We start from the raw sequence: 23,069 nt of genomic DNA on the forward strand, positions 1-23,069 counted from the left end.
GGCTTTCAAAGTCTTGTGGTAAATCCAACAAAATGTCCAATTTATTTCCCAACCATGGTGTATTAAATTCTTTGCTTATTTAAGACATAACATACCTTAGTTTAACAATTAACAACCACTAAGTTAGGAATGTTACAGAAAAAAAACCAACCAAACAAACAATTCTAAGTAAGGAATACAAGAACAAAACCTGTCTGGCTGAGGCCTCGTCACAACATCTTTTGTTTTCCAAGTTTTTCTTGACTGTCACCAAATGTGTTGCCAAATCATCCAATACATTCAGTTAGACATTTTAAAACCATTCTCAACCAAAATAAATTCAGATAATTTCAGCAGACAATTTATACCTTTTTACTGTATAACCATTATTTTAAATAGGACTGACATAAATTTCATAAGAAAATGTTTACCTTTAAAAATAGTGCCAGGTACGCCTGAGCAAGTTCAAAGTTGTACTTCTTGTTCAGCATCATCCCAATCATTCTCAGAAAGCTCAGCATCACCTCCATTGAGCCCCCACCTTCAGGGGCCAAACCCCGTAGTTCTACCTCAATATTAGATGGTCCCAAGCTTTTCAGTAAGTCAAGTGGAGCTTTATCTGTGGTAAAACATTGAGGTACACATTATCAGTAACATTTGCAAAACAGAATCTGAGGTCCTTCACAAGACAGGCTTATTCTAAAATTCTTAAGCAGTGACTATGAATTTCAAGTTTTTACTGTTTCCTTACTTTTTTGTTTTCAAGAAAATGTCTCCCATCTTTAATTTACCGTCCCACCACATACTAAAAGTACAGATGCACTTTATTTGTAATTGAAAAATACAAGCAACATCTTTGTATTTGTTTCAATTTTCCCCCCTCTTCTGTCTTCTAAGTTAAACAAAATTTCTATTAACCACGTAACATTGTCATTTCACATCTCCTGGCAGAAAGAATGCATATACTTGAGATTTTGAGCAGTTGACTATGAAAAAACTCTGAAGGATGGAGAGCACTATTTTTACTGGGCATCTTTATTCCAGCTGACACTAAGCAAAACTAAACACCTTCTGGTGCATCTAACAAAATTATTACTTTTGTTAAGTGATGCCTGGAGGGTGCTAGGAGAAAAATCTTTGTCACAGTAGAAATACATGCAATTTACAAACTTTCTTCCTCTTCATAATTGTTCCTTCTCAGGATTTCTACCATCCTACCTGATAACCTATGAGGATTCAACCCATTTGCTTTAAAAAGGAAGAAGCAAAAATATGTTTGGTTGCAAAATACAACTGATAGATATAACATTTTTAATACGTGTATGATTAATATTTCTTTTGCTAAGAAGTTGCTAAGAAGACCAACTTCATGGTAACTAATGGTATTAGGCATTGGTTAATATTCCTCAGGTGATATAAATCGATATTTGATTCCTAAAAAAATCATTAGCTAGTTTTGAATATAAGTGATTTAAACAGTACTAAACAGATGCATTAAATATCTTTTTTTTATGACATTAAACAAACGAAGCATGGAACACATTGTGAGGTTGATACACATATGACATGGAAAAGGTTGCAGCTCAATCCATGCTCCACAGTCCTGACCTGAGGTGTGAAGCCCTGTTTCCACCCCAACAGTAAACCAGGATGGTTTCCAGCAGGATTCTTTTCATTTGCATGGTCCAGTCACTTTCAGAAGAGATGGCTGTAATCTAGACAGCAAAGAGCCCCGCTCCCTGCTAGGGTCTTTTTCTCAGGCCAGGTCTTATGAACCCTCAAAAGGGAACCTAACACACCCAAGGATAGCTTAGCTATTACCTTTGGAGGCAAAATAATGAGCAGGATGGCTTCTGCTGCAGTGTTAGAAACAAAAAGGTTTAATAAAAGGCAAAATAACAAACAGAAAAACTTGAGCCAGGTACAGCGGTCTGCCCCTGGTATAAACACCTTCACAAAAGCCTCTTAGTTCTTTTGTTTTCCTCTTTTCTACCTGATGGACCAGGTGGGACTTTTTGGCTTCTATCCAGTTAGATGACCCCCAGTTTTTGGTGACGTCTCTGAGGTCCTATGAGGTGGCTTTTCACCTAATTGTTGAGAGAAGCTTCTGAGCTTCTTTCCTTTTTTGGGGGACAAAGGCTAGCTTTGCCACTCTGTCATTAGGGGGCACTCTCCTACACTCCTACAGCTCACCATCAGCAGCCAGGATCACGAGGCTCCCTGGATCGTGGCTGTGGCACAGACCCTGGGACAAACCTGCCTTACAGCAGAGGTGGCCTGAGGCACATGTCCAAGTACATCAGAGTGCACTTGCTCCCTGGTAGAGTCAGCTCCACACAAGGTTTTTAACCATTCACCTCTTCTGAGAGGCTCTGAAGCACCTCAATAGAACACTGTCAATCAAAATACTAAAAGTGAGGCACAAGAACACACCTTATTTATGACAGATAATGAAGTTCTGCATACAAAATGTTTTAAGCTTGCTTGAGTAAAATAGTAATCTCAAGAGAGTTTAAGCAGGGGTAGGAGAATTCCCAACAGAACTGCTTTGTGGACAAGCTACTGCCCATTTACATTTCCAAGTCAGATATATTAGCATCATTACAAAAACCCAAGTTTCAATGATTCTGTAGCATCACAAGATAAACACGAAAAACAGCTAGTGCATCCCACAGGTTGTTTAAGAGATTAAATTTTAAAATAAACAATGTTCAAAGAAATCCAACACCTTATTTTTGTATAATTTATTTATTCTTAAGGTTTAAATTATAGGGCAATGAATTAACATTGTAAGTTCACTGTCTGGTGAAGAAACCCTTGAAAGAACTTGCTAGACATATTATGCTCTTCACGTTTCAGTGAATCACCAGACTATTCAATTAGGACTATTCCAAATCAATCCCCTACTTCTTTTCTTCCTTTCCCAAGAAATAATGTATAGCACCTTTTCTGGGTGATATCCATCACAGTTTTCAAAAAGGTTAACAATCTTAGGAACACAACCTTCTTTCTCCATAAAGGTTTTAGCCAGAATTGGATTCCATGCTGCAGACAAGCTGCAGTATCAATGGATCTTTGATCTAGTCTGGCTATCTGTGTATTAGGTAATTTCCTTTGCCTTTTATACTGTAGTATGAGTATTTTTTTCCTCACATCCATTACAATTCTGACATTAGAAATCACATATGTATCAAAATAAAAGCAGCATTAACATTTTCAGTGAAATATTTCATAAACTTACATTCATTGGTGCTCAGGGCTTCTTCAAGATGAATGTAGAAATCAGATTTCTGTGCCAATATCCCAAGGTTTACCACCTTTGACTAGACCACAAAAGCATAGCAGTGTGTCCATGAATATGCAAACACATTTTTACAACTCAATTACATTATTTTTCTACTGAGAGAATAAGACTTTGAGAAATAAAGCAATAATACAGTGAGTTAAAACTGGTTCTTTAAAGTCTAGTGATTTAACCCAACATGAAAAAGCACTTGAGATTTATTCTAAAATACACTATATAAACACAATTACATTGATTCTCAGTTTTACCTGTGCATCATTTTCCTCCTCTGGTAGAATGTATCGGGGTATAAGACCAGGAAGTGTTGGGATGAAGAAAGGCGCTGACTTTGGAACTTTTGGTGGCTCTCTTGGTTTATTTTTTTTCTGTTAATTAGATATTTGAATTTGAATTAAAATCATTATCATCATAGTAAGAGCATGTGGGAATATTTTGTTTGTCAAGAGTTTCCTTTTTAAAATACTGTGAAAACCCTAAAGACTAACTAGAAAGTAAATCAACAAGTAAAATCCTTTAACCACTAATTATGAAGCTACTATTCAGCAGAAAAACAGCCCCTCTCCCAAATCCCAGGAACTGTGAAAGGCACCACAAAGACTTCTAATGCAAAATCTTGAAAACACCTGAAAAGCAGGATCAAGTTTCATGAATAGCTAATGCATTTCATAGAAATAGGGCAAATATATGGATGTATGCTATTTTTTGCACAGTTTCAGTACCTTGATAATATCAAGGTTGAGGAGATTTTTCCACCTTGATTCCGGTAACAAGGAAAGGGTCACCAACTGCTCCCCCAATTGCTCAGGTGAGACATATTCTATCATTTCATCACATGGGTCTTCATCTCCTGACACATCCACATCTTGCAGAAACAGATATCCTTTATGAACATTCATACTCCACATTCATTTTTAAAAAAAAATAAAGCCAAACACTTTTTTTTTGCAATTTTTGAATAACAAATGCATAATAGTTATAGACATAGGTGCTAACATTACATTGAGCTAAAAAGCTACAGAAACAATCTGCATTAGCATTATGAAATATTAAATAACTTTAAATATTATAGCTAAGATGTAGAATTTAATAAACAAAATTTTAATTATAAGATTTGTTCACTTTGACTGAAGTTATATAAAAGCAGTTTACAGATTTATTAAAGAAAACAAAATTTTGACAGTAATCTGTTGCTCTTTCTGAATATATATATACACAGTAATTTTAGTTCTACATTATAAAGTTGTGAAATCCTTCCATTTAGACCCTTGCACCATATTCACTACCTCATCACAACGTCTTCATAGGCATGACTGAAGTGTCACACAAAAATGAAGAAAATCTCAACATTAAAGCACAACGTCCCGCAAGAAAAGTTATAATATCAGTCACTTGATTTTCTCTTTGTTTCCTGTGTGATCTTGAACAAAATGTCTGCTTTCCTTTCTTTTTGTAAAATATTACTTGTCTAAAACAATTAATCTAATAGACAAGCCTGAAACAACAAAGGAATGTAACCCATTACGAGCCCTTAGCATCTAAACAGGAACTTTACATTTGCTGAAGACACAAAGTGGATTAAAGCTTTCAGATGGAATCAGGACAAAAACATTCCAAGTTCTGGGATGAATTCCTGTCTCCCTAATTTAAATATGTAGAGCACATATGTGCTTGCTAAAGCAGCCATCACCATAAGGCAAGTTCTAGTGGCCAACAGCTAGGTGTGCTTCTTCTCCAGATGGAGACTCCAAACTTGGGCAGACAAGATCTCCATCTAGAGGACTTCTGACGCACAATCACTTCTATTAATTTAGCAAAAAAATTCCACTTAGGCCTTTCTTTCACTAGGCACAGGCCAGGTCAGCTGAACCCAATTCTCTTGCCAACAAGATATTCACAATGAATCTGTGGCATGCAAGCAGGGGAGCAACTGCAAGGGAAAAACAAAATACACTTTCATCTGAGGGTTACCTTGCATGGGGCAGGTGCTGGGGAGTGCCACCAAAGATGGTTCATAATCTGCAGGAAGGGGCCGTAATGACACAAGTGAATACAAAGAACGGTTTGACCTGAAAAAATAAGACAGGCATTTTAAAAACCATCTCCAGATGAATGGGAACAAGTACTTAGACATAATTTATACTGAAGTCTAATATTGCTGCAGCACGGCAATTCACCATGCTCTATTCAAGATTAGGTCTCCTCATCTACCAGACAAGCAGAAAATTAAGTGTGAAAATAGACTCACCTGAACATCTAAAATATAGATGTTATGTTCAAGTATTATTGCCAAGAAAATAATCATAGGCTGCAGGACCTCAATATTCTCCTTGAAGTGAGTGGCCCAGAACTAAACACAGAATCTGAAGTGTGACTTAACCAGTGCCCAGAAGAGAGGCAGTAACTGCCCTGGTCCTGATGGCCAAAAAGAATATTTCCACCACCCTCACAATCAAGCATTTCTTTCCAACGTGTAATCTAAATCTGTCATCTTCAGTTTGAAGCCATTCCCCCTTTTCCTATCACTCCAGGCTTTTGTCAAAAGCCCCTCCCCAGGTCTCCTGGAGCCCCCTTAGGCACTGGAAGAGGTTCTAAGGTCTCCCCAGAGCCTTCTCCAGACAACAAATTATGCAAATATAAATGACTCATCCTGCATTCACAGGATTTTAGGGTAATACTCTAAGCAAATTTTCTTCAGGTTTGAAACACACACATAAATGATTCTGGCAAATTGCTCCTTTTGTCAATATAAACTAGGGCTAGGTAAAAACATCTGTTGTTATTCACAAGGAAGCACTTAAACTTAACCACAGGAAGGCCTAACAACTGAAGGCCTAACAACTGTAGACAAAACTACAGCCAACATATCTAACCTGAAATAATCTGTCAACTAAATGGGAAAAAGACCCAAGCCATTTTAACAGTGTGCTACTTCATTACTGGCCCTGAAGAGTCATTCGCTTTAAAGCTGTATCAGGAGGAAACTGAATGAAATCACATTTTACTTCTGTGTTCATTTATCACAAATAAAGAGAAATAATCACAACTTTCACATACTGCTCAAGTGTCAGACAACACTGTACAGCAGGACAAGAAAAGCACTTCAGAAAGAAGCGCTATTTGAACAAAGACATTTCAAATCTGTGGGGGAAATGGAGTCTAGGAAAAACTTTACGAATGGTGTAACAGGAACTCTTAAGAGCAAGAAACATTTAGAAAATTTAAACTATCTATCTGAATAAGTAATTTAACTGTGGAAATTTTACCACTTAGGAATCAGAGCAATATAGAACACCTGTCCTAATTAGAACCAGAGAACACAAAACACTGGAGATGACACTTGACAGGGCAATTATCTATTTGCACTAAAGGTGATTAAAAGAACTCTGCCCCATCCTAAATTCTAAATAGAAACAGATTACATACTCACCACAAATAAATTCCAAGATCATCCACATGTGCTGAAGCCAGAAAATCTCCTGTAGGGGACATAGTAAGGCTCACAGCTGCAGAGTCTACCAAAAAACAATCGATGAGACTATGAAGAAGAAAAAAAAAAAAAAAAAGAGAAATTGTCAGCAAGAAAAACTCGTTTATCTGCACACATCTGAATTACAGATGAATGCAAACAGGCCACAAGAAGTATGGACACAAACCAGGGTAGCAGAAAAATCCAAATATATTATATAAACAAAGCAAGTGAACAGCACTGTGCAACAAACCCCTTGTCTCTACAAAACGCTCTAAAATCAGATAAAGCTGGCACCTCCTTAGACATCTACACCTGGAGAATATTAGATGAAACAGTCAATTCCTTATGCCTAACACAAAACTTGCACTGGCCATTAATTCTGTATTTTCATTTAGCCCCAGCTGCTCAGACTGACAATTATCACTCGGCATACTTCATGTACACCTGGTTAATACTAGCACCTAATGTCTCTAAAATAAAATATGAACTGTACAATGTGAAGTTTGATTATCTGCAACAGTTTTGGCATTACCGTATCTTCAGCCTGATAAACCATTCCCTGATCATTTTTTTTCATGATTGCAGAAAATTGAAAAAATACAATGTAAAAACAAAGTTAAAATACAACTATAATGACATAATAGTAAAATGTTGTTATACAATAATTTTAATAATGAGACATTTAAATTCTGGATGATGCACTCTCTAGCAGACTTCCATTCAAACCCAGGTTGACAGCATTGTTTGTCTGTTGCTGAAATACAAATTTCAGTTACTTTAATTTTTAAGTTTAATTTGACAACTAGTTCAAGTTGTCAAATTAAGTTCACCAAGAGAAACTAAAAGTACAAACAAAGAGCATAAATACTTTGTTCTTGTTTACAGGTCTACAGTCCTGTTCTGTTCACTAACCATAGAAAAAATATTGACATAACACAGAAGTTTAAAACATAAAATCTTGTGGGCGTGTATTTTCTTAGCTACTGAGCACTCCTGTGATGGTTTGAGAGAGCATGTCAAAAATAAAAGCCTTTTCCCCCTGCAGTATTTTATTACCTATGCATGTTCATAGACAGATGCTGCAAATCTCAGGTAAGAGAAAAATCATTCATCACTTTCAATATAAAATATATAAACACTAAACCCATAAATCCCAAACTTATATCAGATACATTTTGTACACAGTGCATAATGGCGAGAAAAATGTACCCTAGATACTTTCTCTTACTTTCAAATCCATCTTTTTATGACAATCCTTACTTGTAACTGAGAAATTCTGTTCAATAAATCAACCACAAAGAGCTCCAAAACAAATTTAACATTAAATCAGTTCTTACTGAACTTAAATCATTATTAAAATGAACTTAAATCACGATTACTGGCTTGGGGGAAGTAGGGATCAATCTACTATAGGAAATAAGACACACTTGTATTTTTTACATAAAAAGCTAAATCGATCTTGCCTTGGGGCTGAAAGAATCTACCTTTATGCTTCTAGCCTAACTGCAAAACTGCGACAATATAAACTAAAATGTTGAGCTCACATTTAACAGGTCTCCTATGCTAGTTTTTCTCACATGCTTCATCCAGGAACAGTCAGCTCATACCCCTGATTCCTCATTTTGTCTATGCAAGCTGCATAGCAGAAAGAAATAGATGCATAATGCCTGGGCTTCTGCTTGTAACTTTCTATACACAAAGTCATCATTTTTTCCCACTTTTAAAAAAGCCCTATGTTAAAAACATGCACTAGAAAGACCTGCACTGCATACATATGGACAGTTAAGCACCACTCCCAAGTAAAAACAATGTCCAATTAATAGATGTCAGACCATTTATTAAAGTCAGTTGGCAATTTTTGTAATGTTGGATTCTAGAAACATATTCTCCATATTTCTGTAAGAACAACATCAAAGCTGAGGCTTTAGAATACACAGTTCGTAAGATGTTTTTTCTATTTATGGTGCCACAGAGGTAAAGCAAGCATCAAGCATTTTGTTAAAAGCTGTTCCTCCTTTTCAATACACTCCTCTGCCTATAGTTATGGGAAAACCTTGCCTTTACACACTGGAAAAATAATTTAACATAATTACATTTAAAACCAGAGTTTGTCATTTACCTTCCTAGATTTAATCTTGACCTGAATTTCAGAGACAAGAGACAAAATATTTACATTTTTTACATGTAAAAGAGAACTACTGTCAGACTGCTTTAAAAAAATTAAAAATAGATTCTTATTGTAAAGTATTATGTTATTGAAGAAATAAAAAACCAGAAGAAACTGATATTAGTTAATGCTGCAATTTTTTTGTAAGCATATTACTTTGCAAGGGAAAGAGTATTAGAAAGGTGAAGACCAGAGTGCTAATTTCCTTCCCATCTATACTGGAAAGAAGACACTTAATATCATTCTGTCCTATTTTAGACTAGTGGCTCTCATCATGCAAGAACAGGCCAATTGTTTGTTGAGAATCAAAGCACTTCTAGTAAAATGAGAACTTTTACAATATACAAAATTATTTACCAAACCATGTCAACAAAATTACCAACCAAACTGAAACCCTTCTGTTCCAGCACAACCACCAGAGCTGCACACTGCACAGCACTACCTTAAATTTAAAAAAAAAAAACAAACTAATGTGACGTGCTGCTGAAAGAATGCACTGGCAGAACGCGAAGTTACTTCTCAGCCTGGCTTTTTTCCTGGGCTCCTGAACTTCTTGTGTGTACTTGCCTACTTCTCAGCCAAACTTTATTCTGGGAGAAGACTACTCATGGTGGATCACAAGAGAGTATTTTTGGCAGTTGCAAGTACAAACAAATTAAAAATATAACTGAAGTAAAGCTATGTTGTGTTGTTAAAATGAATATAAGTGAAAACAGGCTTCTCTTTACAAAATCAACTGGAGCACTGCATCCAACTCTGGGGCCCCCAAGACACATGAAGTTAGAGCAGCTCCAGGAAAATGACTCAAGCTCTGGAACACATTTCCTATGAGGAAAATGAGAGAGCTGTGGTGTTCTGGAGAACAGAAGGCTCTGGAGGAGACAACCTTGTGGCCTCTCAATACTTAAATGGAGCTTACAAGGAAGACTCAGAGAGACTTTTGAACAGGGCCTGTGGTGACAGAACAAGGGGCAGCAGCTTTAAACTGAAAGGCCATGGGTTTAGATTGGATGTAGGGCAGAATTTTCTTATGATGAGGGAGGGTGGTCGAGGGCACTGGAACAGGTTGCATAAACAAGTAGTGCATGGCCAAGCCCTGGAGGAGTTCAAGGCGAAGCTGGGGCTCTGAGTAAGCTGATCTAGTGAGAAAAGTTCCTTCCCACATCAAGACAGTTGGACTAGATCTTTGCTTCCAACTCCAACCACTCTTTGATCCTATGAAGACTTCAGCATATCACAGTGCAATTCACCTTAAACAATCTCTTGCCCGTTAGATTACAGTGCTGCTTCCAGACAAAGAACAAATTCACACTCATTCACAGTACATGGAAACTCCAGGGGTCATCAACAGATCTTCAGGACAGTGTTACGCTGTAGACCCAGAAAAAGACATGCACTGATCACAATTAAAATAGTGGGCAGAAGTGTTTTATTATGTGCAACTTCGACTGTCACATCTCGTGACAGATAATCAAGCCAGAAAGCTTTCTGCCATTTATCAGAAAGGGGATTATTTCTTCTGCTGTATGTTTTTAAACTGACTCACCATCCAGAGGGAAGGTCCCAAGTCTTAATGGAACAGTCCATTGATGAAGTTATCAGCCAACGACCATCAGGACTGAAAGTCTAAAATAAAGTAGTCAATTTAATGGCACAAGAAATAAGCCAGTCCCCACAGGAGGCCCTGCCAAGATCAGACTGCTCCCTAAAACCCGGGTGAAAGGGTATCGCCATAAGCCATAACTGACAATAACACTACTGGAAGTGAAGAAAGCTTTTTAAGAACAGGCTCAAACATAAAACACAAGACGTTTTTTTGAACAGGCTCAAACATAAAACACTATTAGTCAAAGTGCTTCAGTCCCCACTTTTATGTTCATGGTGGAAACCCATTTCTAACCATAAAGTTGAATAAGTCAAGTAAATACTATTTTAGTAGCATTTATAAATAAATTTGAAGCTAAAAACTATTTCAATGAGCACTACAATGAACTATTACATAAGATGTAATTAAGGAATTAATTAAATTAAATTAAATGTGCTGCATAATCTCAGATCTGTTTTCGGTTTGCTCATCTTTTTTATATACACAGCTCAAATTTCTGCACAATTTTGCTCCTCAACAAGGTTTTCGTTATTCCCAGTGCTTTGTTTTGTTTGACCCCCAAACCAGCTTGTTGTTATAGTTAAAAGTTGTAGTTAAATCACAAAGCACATTTAAAAATAGATGGCAATTTGACCACCTAACATTTCTAAACTAATGTGGTTAAAAGGAGCTGAACTACAGCTTTACTGTTCGCAGGGTGAACATAATACCCAATGACTTAATACATGCAGAGAAATCCACCATCTGTAAAATCTGTTAGGTATCTGTGTGTGGCACCTGTTACAGTTAACAATTACCATGTCATTAATCCGTCCATGGTGTCCTGAGAATGTCCTGACAATCTTCCTGGTTTCTATATCCAAAACACTAATAGTGAAGTCATCAAAGGCAATTCCCAGAATACCACTGCCAAGAAACATCAACACACATGAGGGAATACACAAGATACAAAAAATAAAAACATCCTAACATTGCTCCAGGTATCCTAAAAATAACAAGTCTTACATTCCTTCAGTCTAATAAAATGTCGTCATCCTCTGTCTACCAGTCAGTTGTATTTCAAAGCATTAGAAGTGCAAATTCTAATATATTCTAATTAAGAGTACTGGCTGCCATTCTAGATAAGCATGTTCACCAAACACTGTACACATGAAATAACTTCAATTTCTTACCTGTCTCTGTGAAGCAGAATTCCACTTGGAGAAGAATAAAGTTCAGTGGAATAAACCAGATCTTTCATTTTGAATTTCCAAAATTTAATTAATCCTTCACTACCAGCTGTGATTACCAGCTGGTTCAATCCATCCACAGCTACCCCTCTAATGGCCCCTTCATGTGCTGCAAATCAAGAGAAAAGAGTATTATTTCAGAATTTAAATTTAGCACAGAAATTTGGCTGAATGCCAAACACTATTTTGTTTATCTTTGCCTGACTACAATGAATGATCAGCAAGTATATGACAATTTGAAAGCCACTTGACAAGATGCTCCAGCATTAAGGTTTTTTTATCTCTACAAAAACCAAACTGATTTCAAATAAACACCTAGAATACAAGTAAGAAGTGTAATTGAAGCTGAGTGTTAGCTCTTATTTCTGCTTTCAGTTTGGGGAACTTTTTGTGATTGTCAGATTTGAGGGACTTTTTGAATCACTTAAGGGATGCCTCCAAGAAGAACTACCACTCCAGACAAAATTTACTTCAGTCCAGGCACAAAGTCTGGGAGTTTTCCAAAGCTACTTCACACAGCAATGTAAAGAATACACATAGCTCCTCTAGTTTTTTATCACTTTTATTTCTTAATCTATACTTAGGGCTACTGGCCAGTAAGCAAAATTAGAACTTTCATCCCACTATCAATCAGTGATTTTATAAAGAGACCACTTCATGTTTGCTAAGCTAGATGGCTTTTAGAAATCCAGTAAGTCTTAAGGGCTCAGGCAGGACTCCTTCCTTGTTTCTAAAACAAAGAAATTCAGACCATAAGTGCCAAAAAGCATGTATGAGAGTATATGAAATATGCATAAACTATATATGTATGAAATATATATGTGTGCAACTCTAAAAGGGAATGTCAGGGCACAGTCACATTATGCCCTAGATTTGCAGCTGATTAATAAAAAATAACACCATATGCAAAGAGCTGGACTTGCTTAGGACTTCAATTTTCCTTTCATTTCTAAGCAGGGGGCACAAAACAGATGGCAAACTTTATCTAGGAGACAGAAACCTATAAAACAAGAAGCCAAATACTGGAAATGTGACTATCACAAAAAGACTGAAGGCCAGAGCATCTCATTTAAGTGCTAATCATCACAGTAACTAACAATTTTGTTTTAAAAAACCAAGGATATGCTAACATCAGAGCTGATAACATTATCAAGGATCCTGTCCTTCAAGTCAGGTTTCTGATGCAAGACAGGACAGGGCAGCATAATTAGAAAAACTGAAATGCATCTTAAATTCAACTCAGAACCTACACTGAATTTTCATAATGGCAGAACATGAGGTGACTACTGTTCTGTTAAGTGCCAGTATGTTGGAAGTTTAGGAGCTCTTACCTGTTTCTTTGCCATAATGCCCTCTGTGAATGCCAGACTGCATGTTATACACATCTACCTGTCCAGTAGACATCCCAATTACAGCAAAGTTACCACACGAGGTAATGTCAACTGCCTTCCATGGGAATGAAAAAAAAAAAAACAATCAATAACACAAAGCACCTAAGAAAACCATTCTTTAGGTGTCTGTCAGTGAAGTTGTTACAAGTACACAGCAGATTGTGAATACAAAACACTAACACGTTTTTTGAGGAAACCTGCACAAAACAAACAATTTGCATCTCAAGAAAGCAGAGGGAGAAACTCTTAAAATGAGAAAATAGTCACGTAATAAATATGGCAATGCGTGGTTGTGAAAGATAATGAAATCCTAGCTTAGTAACATCCATTAGAAGCCATAGGTAATATTATCAGCACTGTCAATTAAATAATAAAGACTGCCACAAATTCAGTCCTTAAGACCAATTGTAAGCATGGCAACTGCATGCCTCTTTCAATGCCCATGTTATCAATACCCACCCAAATTAGGGTGAGGTCACAGAGAGTTTAAATAGGAAGAAACAAAGAAACAGTGATCTAGATGTCTTTGGAAAGATACAGCCCAAAGAATCTAGTAGTCAAAAGAAAACTCGTTATTTACAATTCAATTTATCTAACACCTAACCACTCAACAAAATGTAAAAAAAAACATGTATCACAAGACACAGGAGTTGCATGAACCCCTAGTAAATGAGGCGTGCCACAGCAATTCCTCCTTTAAAAAGCTGGGAAACCTCAGCAAACATTTGTTTCATCCCCTTCACTGCGTGTTTGACACAATGTCATTGTGTCCAGCTCAAGTTTTAATGGATTTCTGAGGTAATATCCTTCTTGCAATTTGGAAATACATTTGCCTGTACTGCCAAAAAAAGCCCAGAATTTTCTGCAATCTGCATTCTCAGAGTAAGTTCATCAGCACAGGCATACAGACACCTCTACATCGCTGTGACAGACTAAAGGTAAACACCAACCACCTCTCAGAGCCAGAAAGTAAGTGCATTTAACTTGAATGTTTAGGGAAAAAGAACAGCTTTTCATAAGACCATAAGCATTACAAACCAGCTCACTGGACACAGTAAGCTGGCAGAAGGGACAATGCAAGCAACTAAAACACATCTAGACCACACTTTTTCATTCTAAGCATTATTTCTGTACCAACAGGAATCAAAAGAGCATACAGTGTGAATCTGAAGAAATCTTATCCTAAATAAACTTACTGTTGCATATATGTCAATAGGTTTGTGTTTGCTAAATTCTTCTGGCCTCAGTTTGTGAGCTCCCATGGAGGTTTTCTGATAGTTCCAGGTTGTACAGGTTATATACCCCTGATGGCAGGCAACAATACCATCCCAGTCACTCTGATGTGCCACCTCTGCAAGGTAACAGAGTCCTTTTAGTAATTCTAAAGTCAAACTTCAGCTCTCCTGATATTTTAAAGTACCTTTAGACAGAACATTTCATATTTAGTGCTCTCGTTGCACACTCAAAAGGCTATCACTCAGAAGTACCACTGGGCAAACAGTTGTGTATGTGTAGTGTAACTAAAATGTTAAACCAAAACCTCAATAATTGTTTTGTATGTTACGCTTTGTGTCTTAGCATATTTTAACCTCTGCAGTTTGAAACACATATTTCAATGTAAATGTTTTAAACAGGTTTGAATGGTTTACCCTGCTCAATGTGTACACATTTCCAGCTGAGTGTCTTTAACTTTTTCTTCAGCTGTTGAAGCAGCAGAAGTCACCAGATAATGTCAGGTTTAAGAGATACATCTGCGTCACATAGCAAAATACATATTTTGCATTTCCAGAAAAATTGTTTATCAAAAGCTCAGTATCCAAACTTTGTAGTCAAATATGATATATAGAGATCTAAAAAATGAGCAATTTTCTGGAAATTTAAAAAAAATTGAGAGTTTGAAACTAGTTATTTTTAGAACTTCAAAGATTAAAACAAGAAACAAACTGGTTCACTTAAATGAACAAAGAGAACAAAGAAACAACTCTCAAATGTACTTAAGTATTTAAGTACACATTTACTTAAGCAAATAAGTGGAGGTTTTAAGTCTTCAAACACAGGCAGCTCTAATATTAATTTCAAAATTAATTAATTTTAAATATATATCTTAAAAATATACACACATACTTGCAACAAGAGTGTACAGACAGTCTACACCACAGAAGTCAAATGGCTCCACAAAATTGTAAATCCAGATCTTTCAACATAGGAAACAATAAAACATCCTCAGAAGAGAAAATGCCTACACTTTTGACAAAAGAGATTTCAAGTCTGAAGAGGAGGTCATTAATTCAAAGAATCACATTTTGATGAAGCAAAGATAATTGTAATTCTGCCTACTAAAGAAGTTAGATTCATTATTTGCATACTGAATTACAAATGAATGAATTACTTGAAATTCAGCCTTAAAAAATGACGCAAATAAATGTACTGAGGACTCAAAATCAACTGTAAGTGTAACTAAGACTTCCTCAGCTGACAAAGATCATCCTCCACCTAGCTGCTGGTTCTGCAGCCTGGAATAATTCAGTAGACTTTGGTTCCCATGCAGGAGATTTTCAAGCCAAGAACCAGATAAGGATGTTTTAACATAGTATGTTCTTTTTGAGATATTGGAACAATTTACCAAGTCAAATGCAATTTTTAACTGCCACTCAGTAGCTCATGAAAGGCCACAGAATAATCTAGATATAGCATGTGCTTCCAAAACAATAGTGTTTTGAAGCTAAAAAATTGAAATTAATACATGAAGATAATATACCCATATTTAGTTTGTAACCTATGTCAAAGATCACTCACCTGACGCAAAGGCTGTAATTGGTGGAAGTGCCATTGTATCCAGCTTAAGGCCTTTCTTTTTTGATTTCTTTTTATTAATTGAACCTTAAAAATAGACATTAAGGGTGTCAGTCTCATTGTCAGAACCGAGAATGATTTAAAAGGAACTATTAACAAAATGTAAAGCTCCTTTTAAATTTAGAAACATTTGGCTTAAATAAACACATCCCTGTTCCCTAGGTTTGTAGAGCTAAGAACTCTAAGTTTTTGTTAAAATTCATGTAATGCTGAGCAAATCACCAGCCTTTGACATTAACAGCTCAATCCACTTGGTTCCAGGATCTTGTGCTGAACTCCTAGGCAAAGGTTCTCCCATCACAGCTAAAAACATGGTCCTATAGGCATGACTATATAAAGCAATAAACAGCACCCAGACCTTTCAGTAACCAAAGAATCTTGAATTTCAAATTTATGCCCAAATTCATTTTTATGCATCTTTTTAAACAGGTCCAAATAAATATATAACAAGGACAGACAGTTAAAACTAAGAATTATTTTAATCTTTCTGATTCTTGCTCTCCCAAATGGAAGTGTTTCTTAACCATGGCATAACGTGCAAGATGTCTTTAAGTCAAACTCTACACTGAATCAAAGGAACTCAAGCCAAGAAGTAAGAATTGGCTAATAATTTAGTCAATTGAACAGAATGGAAACAGGGTAAAAAGCTGCAGTTACATATGCTGAAATGTCAGCTAATGTTTTACATATTTTTAATACAGAAATCATGCACAGTATTTCCCACAGTGAAGTAAGATACACTGCCAGGATCAGAAATCTCCTTTTTAATGTATAATCAAATATGACCATACACTTACTGCAGAAAGGACTGAGTTTGCAGAATAACTGAGGTTATTAGCTTTTATAGAACAGTTGAAGTGAAAACAAGGCCTGACTAATATTTACATAAATGCTTTTCCGGCCTTCTTTTCACCTGTGTTTGTACTTTGACTGAGATACTTACCACGTCCTAAACTTTTATTGAACTTCTCATGTACTGTTGAAAAAGATTGCAGTGTTCCATCTTGACCTAAGAAAGCATTAGCACAGAGCAGTGAAGGGCAAAAATCAAATTTACTCATAAGGTATTTGAGCAAGAAAAATAAAATGTAAGCAATAAGCAACTTGAAACACTATAATAAGATATTTACTAAAAATTCTAGTCCAAGAATAAATATAGATACACTCTAAGTGGCAGAACCAATGGAGCCTAATTTTCTATGGCCTACACCCCATTCCTACAACTCTGCCCCACACATTATCAGAATGACCCTCTTCACAGTCATCTTTTCTATGTTCAATTCCTCTCACTCTGTAATGTCCATGACATTAATGAAATTTTATTAAGTTAATTTGAGGAGTTAATTTAAGTTAATTTAAGTTAATTTCCTCTTCTAAGGAAACCAGTAGCCCATGAAAGGCAACTAATTCACTTCTGCTGCACAAAGTTTGACCACTGTTTCAGAAAGGAGGGCAGAGCATTAGTCTTCCTGCACTGTGGATACATCAGATCTCAAAGGTTAAGACCCTTTTCATTGTAAAGGTTGTGTTTGTGCCCTCACCACTGAAAATGTCATGACTTGTTAAGCAATACTTGATTGAGATTGTGGTTTGTCTAGTGTGACCTGAAATACAGACAATAACTCATTACAAGAATGCAAGTCACTAGCTGGATGGCAAGAGATTTTAGTACAGGTAGTATGATGTTTTCAAAAGTAGGCCATACAGACAATTAATTTCTTAAGAGTAATTAGAGACCAGGTGGTATAATCTCATCACCTAAGTGGTCTGGGGTAAAACACGGTCTGTTCTAGCACTTCTCTGTCCTAAGGGGTCTTTTTAAATCTGCTAGTTTCTAAGGAAGAGTAGTCACTTATGCATTTTTACACTTTTAGATGAATGTCTCAGTAAAAGCAATCTTTAAAATATATATCACAGACACAAGTAAGCTGTGTCGGTGATATATAAGACAGTGCAAGCCACAAAGCTTGCTCAAACTAGTGGAAAAAGTACTTACTAAAAATTAGTTACTAAATGCATTATGCTGCTTATTTTTCCCCTGCCACAACCACATTTTTCGAGTTTTTACAGGTTTCATTCTGATCAGCTAACACTTGCTCAGAAGATAACAAAAACATTTTTATTCATCAAATAAATAAATATGGATGATAAGAGCAGCTCCTTTGCTATTCTGTTTTCAAGTACTCTTCAGCTTGCTGGTATGTTACTCTAGGGAAAAACTGATTTCCTACTAGAGTAGGAAAATTCTAGTGAAACACTTTGTAACAGCAATAAATTACACTGTTTATGTTAGCTATTTACCATGTTTCATAAACACATTATACAACACTTGAAATATAATCTTGTGAATTAATAAAACAAAGACACTTATCTTTGCACATTTTCTTTATCACAGCTAGAAAACAGACTGAAGAAGAATGGAGATTCATACCTGCACTAAGAATTTGCTCTCCATTTTGCCCATGATATCTGATTTTTGTTGGTGGTGCGCTATGTCCCATGCGGCTCCTCAATATGCGACCTGTACCACCAGGCCCATCAAAAATCCAAACCTGCATCCCAAAATAAGCACAAAAAAGCCAGGCTGATAAACACTGCCTTGCCAATAATTGCACCTCTTGTCAGCAGAACATGTTTATCTGGGAGCTGGTGCAGCCAACCTCACACACTGGCTTTCAGCCTTAACACTAAAACTCTGGAAGCTTCCATTACATCACCTTATTTGTTTCCTGCTGTTCATTCTGCCCGTCCACCAGAGCCTAGTGGCATCAGAGGACATGCAGCATAAGGGGCTTTTATCAGCAGCAACTGCTTATGATGCAAAACTTTTATCAAAATGGATCAAGATTTAAGAGAATACTGGGATATAAAGTGTGATTTCTGGAAATGTGAATCCAAAGCTTTGTTCTTCAAGGGTACTACAAAGGAGTACCTTTGTACCTAAAGCAATGACAACATAGCAGAAAATCTTTAAACTACAGTCCAACTGAGACCAGCAACTTGAGTTTTGTTGTAATGGTTTCAGAGAGCAGCAGAGATTGTAACGTACCCGTAGAGCATTATCAGCACCATTAGTAATAAGAAGTGGCTCTCCAGGGACAAATGTCATGCCAGCTATTGTTGTGGAATGGGCATCTTGCATCTGACACATCAGTTTCTTCTCTTCCAGGTCCCACAAAGCAATGTGTCCAACTGGGCTACCAGCTGCCATTACTGGGTGTCCATCTGCTCAAAAAAAAAAAAAGTTCAAAAGATTTGCTTACTGACATTCAGCTCATCCCTGCTGTCTTGTCACATCTTAAAACTGATGCTAGAAAAGTCTATAACCACAAGGAAAAAGAAATCTCAAGTTGATGCTAGAAATAATAGAGGTTTTAACAGAAATATTGTAGTATGTCTATCAGAAAAGAAACTGAACTCACTGATTAAAAAAATACAACTTTTTCATATCAGAGAACAGTAAAATCTCTAAATCCAGCAATTAGAGATTTTGCTTGAAAACACAACAGGTATTGACACAAAAGGCTCTCTTTCTACTTCTCACAAGTCTTTCCACAATTTTGTCCAGTAGCATTCCTCCTCAACAAGGTCTGCACTCAATCTATATTCTGTTAAGATTTGCAAGATTATTCAAATGAGAAATTAGATTCAGTATCGACAGCTCTGTAGGTAGGATCAACATTAAAGTAACTAGGTTTAATAACTGGACATGTCTGTTAGACAACAAAAAGCTGTGAATACAAGTTAAGATTCCTCCGTAACAGCCATTCAGCATTCACCCAACTGTTAACATTCTAACACTGGGAGGACAGACACTGCTGATCAGTAGGTATGGACACTAAAGCACGATGTACTGATCACAATATCTCTCACAATTGTGTACTGTGTTAGCTCTTGGCACACTGCAAACAAAATTTTCTTTTCAAGTATACTGTGTGTCACTTTCTGTGTAATAAGAACACAAGAAAATGCTATAGAACAGCTAGCATGATGAAAATGCATGATCTCACTTATTGCTACCTTTTCCAGATGACTGTCAGCCTTTGAAAACTGAAAGTCACACCACAAATTTGATTCTGAAATGTTTTATCACAAGCTGTTTTCCTCTGTTTCATTAGTGTTAGAGTTTTCATACATATTTTCACTAAAACCACTAGGATTTACCTGTACGAAAAGATATTGCTGTGATGGGACCCCAGTCCTGTTGAAATTTCATCAGAGTTTCATCAAACTTAATATTGTGTACAATGATATTACCAGATACAAGGCCAATAGCAACAACATCCACTGCTGGAGCCTGCAAGGAATTAAAAAATTCTGTTTCAAGACGCTGGGACTACTTTGAAAAACAGAGCTTTCTTTTGCAAGTTTTATCCTAGACAACTCTGACCATTTCCACCAGCTGTCATCAACGCCATTGATAAATTTTAACTTAGTTTTATATCTAAAAAAAAAAATTATAGCAAATACATTACAAAATCTTTTACTAAATCAACAAAATCTGCATTTTATCAAACTCCAAAACAAAACAAATTTGGCAAAAAATCATCAGTGTCATGAAGCTTCATGATACATATGCATCTTGAAAATTCTGTGACTTCATGACATCATTCAGTGAAGACTATAGATATGATGAACACAAAACAGACAAGATGCCGAATGCAACAGAACTAGGAATAGAGGAAGAGCAGATAATAGACCTTCAGTCAAGAGAGGGTTACTACAATTACCTGGGACAATACATGCCATCTTTACTGATGTATTTTTAAATGAACAATATTTTGCCTGCTGTTCTCAACAAGTTACATACGAAAATAAAAGATAACAAAAAATACTAACTTGTTCAAGAGTTGTGACTGCTAAGCCCCATCCTGGAAACGAATACAAGAGTTTGCTGCAAAACAAACATTAAAAACCCATAAATCAAATAACCCTTGGGGATTTTCCATTACACAGTCATTGCTTTATATGTACTTATACAGAAAAGAACATCAGCTTTCTGTTCTTATAAGTCAGATAAAAGGCAAAAAAAAGCCTGTGATACTAAGAAATAAGACTAAAGTTATGGCTAAATTTTATTGAAAAAGTGGTATTGTACATTAATATCACATCAGTGACTTAACTGCATGCCATGAACATATGAAACAAAAGAAACATTCATGATATCATGGCAAGCTGAATTAGGAGAATGAAACACTGATTTATGCAAGCTGACTTAACATGCATTTGCAGAACAAACATTAATATGCAGTGAAGCTCACTGTACCTGTAACTTTCATGATTTAGAAAAGCAGCTGCTCATGGTAGGAATGAAATAATGACATTATGGAAGATGATCTACTGGGACATGCTCAGAGACAACTGATGCATGCCTATGCATCTCTTATCTGAATCTAAGACTCAAATGCTAGTAATTACCTCTACTCTACCTGCCAGCACTTCCTTGGACCCACAACAACCAAAAATGTCAAGCTTAGAAGATGGAAGGCAGGAGGCCTGAACATGTTTTTACTATAATTTCAAAAGCTTTCATGTGAAAGTTATGTGATTCCAAGAAATTTAAAAAAAAAAAATCCTGAACAACCCCTGACATTTTGGAAGGAGATTACTCTCACAATATGCAACCTGAAAGGCATCAGCATTCAGGGAGCAGCAGCATTCCTTGTTCCTGGAAATATACCAACCGAAAACCTGTGCCAAGAGTCAGTAGAAGATTCCACACTTAACAGTATAATTTGTTGCCTCTCAAACTACGTGGAGCATTAAGCATAGCCAAAGTATCAAGAATCTTACTTGGATCTTATATTCCATAGCTGCAAGGTTCCTTGTTCACTCCCAAGGAGAATTTTATTCAGATAGGTGCTGGGATGCAGAAGTGCAGAAACTGCAAAAGTGGCTTTATCAAAATCTATCTGAAGATATTCTTCTGCAAAAACAGCAAGAAACGGTGTTAGTGTGGCTACCCCTACAAATCTGCAGGCTTGTCATCCCTTTGCAAATGTAAAAGCAGGATTGACGTTTAACTCTTCAAATCCTGCAACTGGATTTTCTTTCATTAGAGGATTAGCTAATGTGTAACAGAAAAGGCTGAACTTTTTTACAATGTAAAAACATCTGTTGGCTTGAAGGTGTATTTTTTCCCTGTAAGCCTACCCAGTACAACAGTACTGGCAATACCATATCTTTATCTGATTTATATCTTTCTGAGGGATTCCTGCCCCCACCTGAGCACAACACCTCATGTGATTAGCATGCCTTTTGTTTGTTACAGAAACTCCAAATCTGTAAAGCCTGGCTACAGACACTTTGACAACCAGCACACAGAGAATAACACTGGTCACGCCAATGAATGCTTTCTAAAAAAACATGTTTGGGGCACTGAAGCACAATTTCACAAAGCACTTGACAACGGCATGAAAAGATGCTGACACACACAAAAAGATTATTCATTAGAATTTAGTCATACCCAGTCTGCTAGATATCAAGGAATTACAAGAATTAGAAATAATGCCAAAGCTGCTCTATCACAGCCTTTACTCTCGTATGGAATGGAACACTAAAATGTAATTTTCATATAATCATTCTCTCTTTTACATCTACACAGAATTTTACTGAGCCTTTGCACATGGTAGAGTAGCCACTCATGAAACATTACTGCAGGATTAGGACTTCAGATCATCAACTAAGTAGCACAATCATTTAAGAAAATTTTTTTAAGAATAAATTGCTTCTGAATGTGTGCATTTAAAAAAACCCTTTCTTCTTAATTACTGAATGTCTTACACTGCTATCCTATAAAGCAGCAACAAAAATAAAATCTCTCACCTTCTGACTGTATATTCCAAACAATAAGGACATTATCAACATCCACAGAGATGACATGATCACCAAAAGGCTGTAGAAGGTGTATCCTTGCCTTGTGGCCTTCATAGGTATGAACCACCTATAATTTCAAAATAGAAATGCTTCTAATAAGCTGTTAAGATAGAATATCATGTTAACATAATACCTGAGGACAGCTAAAAGATGTCAGCAACAAGTTCAAATAAAATTCATGGAAAGGCCACACAA

General features: G+C 36.4%; 1 protein-coding gene across 1 annotated transcript in view; it reads right to left on the reverse strand.

Moving 5' to 3' along the window:
- Positions 1-23,069, reverse strand: part of WDR36 (WD repeat domain 36) — a 33,170-nt gene that overhangs the window by 5,349 nt on the left and 4,752 nt on the right. The window contains exons 4-22 of the mRNA XM_064405035.1: positions 22,824-22,941; positions 21,792-21,924; positions 20,838-20,892; positions 20,163-20,295; positions 19,048-19,223; positions 18,430-18,550; positions 16,942-17,007; positions 15,942-16,025; positions 14,342-14,496; positions 13,086-13,200; positions 11,698-11,863; positions 11,323-11,431; positions 10,466-10,545; positions 6,711-6,818; positions 5,252-5,349; positions 4,003-4,145; positions 3,532-3,648; positions 3,221-3,302; positions 411-598 (exon numbers count right to left, since the gene is read on the reverse strand). Of these exons, the coding sequence (XP_064261105.1) occupies positions 411-598; positions 3,221-3,302; positions 3,532-3,648; positions 4,003-4,145; positions 5,252-5,349; positions 6,711-6,818; positions 10,466-10,545; positions 11,323-11,431; positions 11,698-11,863; positions 13,086-13,200; positions 14,342-14,496; positions 15,942-16,025; positions 16,942-17,007; positions 18,430-18,550; positions 19,048-19,223; positions 20,163-20,295; positions 20,838-20,892; positions 21,792-21,924; positions 22,824-22,941 (2,247 nt within the window). The remainder of the gene's footprint in view (positions 1-410; positions 599-3,220; positions 3,303-3,531; positions 3,649-4,002; positions 4,146-5,251; positions 5,350-6,710; positions 6,819-10,465; positions 10,546-11,322; positions 11,432-11,697; positions 11,864-13,085; positions 13,201-14,341; positions 14,497-15,941; positions 16,026-16,941; positions 17,008-18,429; positions 18,551-19,047; positions 19,224-20,162; positions 20,296-20,837; positions 20,893-21,791; positions 21,925-22,823; positions 22,942-23,069) is intronic.

The sequence above is a fragment of the Passer domesticus genome, chromosome Z, assembly GCF_036417665.1.
Source record: "Passer domesticus isolate bPasDom1 chromosome Z, bPasDom1.hap1, whole genome shotgun sequence".
Lineage (NCBI taxonomy): Eukaryota > Metazoa > Chordata > Aves > Passeriformes > Passeridae > Passer > Passer domesticus.